The 1417-nt window shown below is 34.4% G+C and overlaps 1 protein-coding gene across 1 annotated transcript; it reads left to right on the top strand.

The window, feature by feature from the left end:
* Positions 1 to 954: 954 nt before the first annotated feature.
* On the top strand, positions 955 to 1284 carry SARC_16164 (hypothetical protein; the record flags this gene model as incomplete). The annotated part of the gene is made up of 1 exon (XM_014289726.1): positions 955 to 1284. A coding segment is annotated over one exon (330 nt), but the record flags the coding sequence as incomplete, so codon positions are not given.
* Positions 1285 to 1417: the final 133 nt, after the last annotated feature.

Consider the following 1417-nt stretch of genomic DNA (forward strand, 5'->3'; position numbering starts at 1 on the left):
TATATATGTATGTATGTGTGTGTATGTATGTATGTATGTATGTATGTATGTATGTATTTATGTATGTATGTAGAATGTGAATCAGCTATGTACTGTTCGTAGTAATAGTATGTAATAATAAAAGAATAGAAATCGTATTTTTATTACATGCTCTCTAATCTCTACTAGATATTTAACCGCCAAAGCAAAGTTTATATCATAGCCAGTGAGTGCATCTCTCTAAAAATAGTTTGTCCACTGAACTGCTAAGTTGACTGATTTGAAAGTTTCGTAAACCAATATATTGGCAAAGTGTATATATCTAATCGACGATTTTACCGGGTACGAGAAATTAACTTTCAATCATTCAAACTAGATGACTGATTCTATAGTTGAATTTTCCCAATACGCTGCTGACTTGACTGATGGTTTACCAATAGAATCTCTAGTTGTCTCCAGTAGTACCTGATGCCCGAAGGCATAGACAGAGTACCGAAATTTCAGTGAAATTTCACTAAATTCGGCGGCAGGACTGTGACGGTGTGACCGGTGAATGCGGTGACCCCCTGTATTTATTTATTTAGAGAGGGCTGCCGGCTATGTATGATTTTTTTGCTGCATGTAGTTATTTTTTTACGACAAGAGAGAGAACAACACTCCACAACAACAAAATATTAGAAGAAGAAGGCTACATGTACAACATAAAATAATAATATCTGAAAGACATCAGAAGGCTATAAATATAGCACCAAATATGCACATATAGTGAACCATATTTTTTAAATGTAGTATATACCATAGCCTTCTCTTGTCTGATTTATTTTTTAAATAAAGCTGTATGTATGTATACGTATTTTGATACACATGCAATTATATCTTTGGCCCCCTAGAATTTTACCTCGTTAGGTTGCTATTATTTTAGATGTGACTTATATATATCATTTTCTAAATCGATAGCGAAAGTCATATATCATCATGACAAGCATCCAACAATTAAAGAGCGAGGAAAATGAGTTAGATTTGCGAATCGCGCGTCTCACAGCTGAACGCAATGTTCTGAGGGAAAATTTAGAAAGGGCTAAACAAAAGAATTTCGTACCACCCCGATGGATATGGCCTTTAGTGACGGTTTATGCAAATTGGGCCGCCGGTTCGACAAGAAAACATAAAACTGTGCAAACAAAGACTGGTCATAAAAAAGTCAACGGCCCAACGACTACACATACGGACATCAGTTCCATCAAATTGGTATGGACCATTGGACTATCCGACAATAGTGGATTTTCTACTTTATATGACCACAAGGTGGATGTATATGTATACATATATATATATATAAATATATGTATATATAAATAAATAACACACACATTTATATATATGTGTGTGTGTGTGTGTGTGTGTGTGTGTGTGTGTGTTATATNTGTAGTTATATATA

This window comes from Sphaeroforma arctica (genome assembly GCF_001186125.1).
Source record: "Sphaeroforma arctica JP610 unplaced genomic scaffold supercont1.7493, whole genome shotgun sequence".
Lineage (NCBI taxonomy): Eukaryota > Ichthyosporea > Ichthyophonida > Sphaeroforma > Sphaeroforma arctica.